General features: G+C 30.5%; 1 protein-coding gene across 1 annotated transcript in view; it reads left to right on the top strand.

Moving 5' to 3' along the window:
* LOC119596598 (failed axon connections-like) overlaps positions 1–1,678 on the top strand; it is a gene marked incomplete at its 5' end in the record, with an annotated part of 2,058 nt that extends 380 nt beyond the window's left edge. Inside the window, 5 exon segments of the mRNA XM_037945917.1 lie at positions 1–63; positions 213–409; positions 509–720; positions 1,129–1,245; positions 1,368–1,678. The exon segment at positions 1–63 is cut by the window's left edge and continues 70 nt beyond it. Coding sequence (XP_037801845.1) covers positions 1–63; positions 213–409; positions 509–720; positions 1,129–1,245; positions 1,368–1,459 — 681 coding nt within the window.
* Positions 1,679–2,711: the final 1,033 nt, after the last annotated feature.

The raw sequence follows: 2,711 nt of genomic DNA on the forward strand, positions 1-2,711 counted from the left end.
AATATGAGTCCTTATGTTTTGAAAGTGGAATGTTTTATGCGTTTGGCTGGAATCAAGTATGTTGTAAGTATAATATATGTTGCAGATATGTACTTTGTCTGATGCTTATAACAGTAAATATAAAGAAGAACACAAATTGTGTAATATTACATACTGTGTTATACCATTTCATCAATATATTTTGCTAAAGGAGATTTTGTTTCACTCTACAGACTGACATCCAGAAGCCTTTTGGAGCAAGAGGATTGTGCCCTTGGATCACTCTGAATGGAGAAGACATTGAGGATTCCCAGCATATAGTTGAACGTTTGACGGAGCACTTCAATGTCAAACTTGATGATCATCTCACGCCAGAGAGGAAGGCAACTCTTGAAGCTATAAGAATCATGTTGGAAGAGCACATGTTCTGGTATGATGCTCTCTAACTCTGCATACAAGAAAGTGATATGATCTTTCTCTGATTCTCTATTTTTTTAATAATATCTAACACTTTCCTGTTTTTTTTCAGGATTTTGTTCATGTACAGGTATTACCATACAAACTGCAAGATATTTAAGAAAACACAAGTATTCCCAACCTGGTTTCTGCATTACTTTTTCCCAACATATCTCTACTACCACTCACAAAAGCGAGGAAGAGCACAAGGTATTGCCCGACATACATTCGCGGAACAGGTCAAGATGACTGAGAAAAATATTGAAATCCTTAATACACTTCTTGGTAAGTTTTATGGTGTATTTCAGGTTTTGTTACTTTAGAAAATAAGCAAGCTTTCATATATCAACTGCACAACATTGAAGTGGGTGTAGTGTTAACAGACAGTTATAACAAGTGATATATTTTGTGATCATTTATGATAAGAAATTCACTCATTCACTGTTATTTGAAGGTTACTTGTGTAGAATTGGACTACATAATTCCATGCTTGTTTTTATAGTTATTATGAAAAGCTAAACATGGATTATAGATATTACAGTTGCATACAGATATTGTTTGTAGTTTATGATATATTATAAAAATACAGAGCTTATCTATGGTAGTGAAACTGTAGTCTTGTATTACTATTGTAACACATAATTAATATTATATGTATTTCTGAATTTTAGTGCAATTATATTATTTTTACAGGTGATGGTCAATATTTTGGTGGTGACAAACCCTGTTCCACTGACTGCATTGTTTTTGGATTTTTGGCTCAGGGCATGTGGAATGACACAGACTCACCCTTTGAGACACTTATCAAAGGTTAGAGGAAGAGAAAGAAGAAATAACATATGGATTGATATATGTCTAGAGTGTATTTTATATTATATTTCCTCTTGATACAAAAAACAAGAAATATATGTAATTTTGTTTTTATTTTCCAGTTACATATCCAAAACTAGCCGCTTACTGCATCAGGATGAAGGAGCATATATATCCTGACTGGAAGAAGCTGTTATATCCACCTCAAGAGTAAAGGTGTTCAGGTCTTGGTACAGCTCACCTATTCTAAATATTGTTTTCAACAATACATAAAACTGCCTTGTAATTGTAGTTGGCATCTTGAAGGATCAAAGTAATTAGATATAAAAAATGTTGAATAGATATAAAATTGTAGATTGTACAGGTTAAATGCAACATTTCTAAGATTGTTCAATGCCATTGTGATTTGGGGACTCAATAAAAATAGTATGTGTGTATGTCTGTCATTCTATCTGCTAGAGAACTGAGAAAGATGATGGCTTAGGACTTTTTCCTTGTAGTTGAGGATTTTCCTCCAAGTGCAGAATTGTGTAAATAATTAATATACTCATATAAAAGTTACAACTGTAAGGATTTGGTATAATTTTACTGATTTATAGTAAATAGGCACTGTTTGTGTAATAGTACACAAACAGGACACTGTAGCTTCACTCACTTAGCCAGCAGTAGAGTAATGGTAGGCACACAAATACAACTTTGAGTTTTTATGAAGTGTTTTTATTTTTTATTATTATTATTATTATTATTTTTTTTTACTATTACAAAATATAAGTGTGCACTTATCCAAATTATATAGTTGGCTGACAGAATACTTGGTGAGCTGCTTGAACAAACTCAAAATGAACAAGCCAATATATTTGTTCACATAAAATTAGGATGTGTGGCTGTGTGCTTGGATTGGCCATCGCCTTCATATTTTTCAGTGGCCTGATAAGTAGTTAACAGTTACAAAGTGCACTTACCTAGGGTTGTAGGATTATGAGGATAGAGTCTGCCAGTTGTAGAAGAATGGCTTAATGATATATTAATATAAGAGGCTTTAAACTTCAAGTGAATATTATGAAATATGTTTTTTATAAATCATGAAATTTATATGACCTTAGATGAAAATTCATATATAAAGTAAGTGAGACTGATAAATAACATGAATATATAAAATACTTATACTCATTTATATATATATATATATATATATATATTATATATATATATATATATATATATATATATATATATATATATATATAATATATATATATATATATATATATATATATATATATATATATATATATATATATATATATATATACACAAGACAAGTGAAAAGAAAAAAACAGATTAACCTTTTAAGCTGTGAAGTTCAGAGACCCTGCTCCATAGTAGAAAAGTTTCTAGTTATAATAACTAAGCTCAGTCTTTTTTCCCTGATTGTTTGTGTTTTTTCAGGGCAATATTCCTATTTG

Source organism: Penaeus monodon, chromosome 38 (genome assembly GCF_015228065.2).
Source record: "Penaeus monodon isolate SGIC_2016 chromosome 38, NSTDA_Pmon_1, whole genome shotgun sequence".
Classification (NCBI taxonomy): Eukaryota; Metazoa; Arthropoda; class Malacostraca; order Decapoda; family Penaeidae; genus Penaeus; species Penaeus monodon.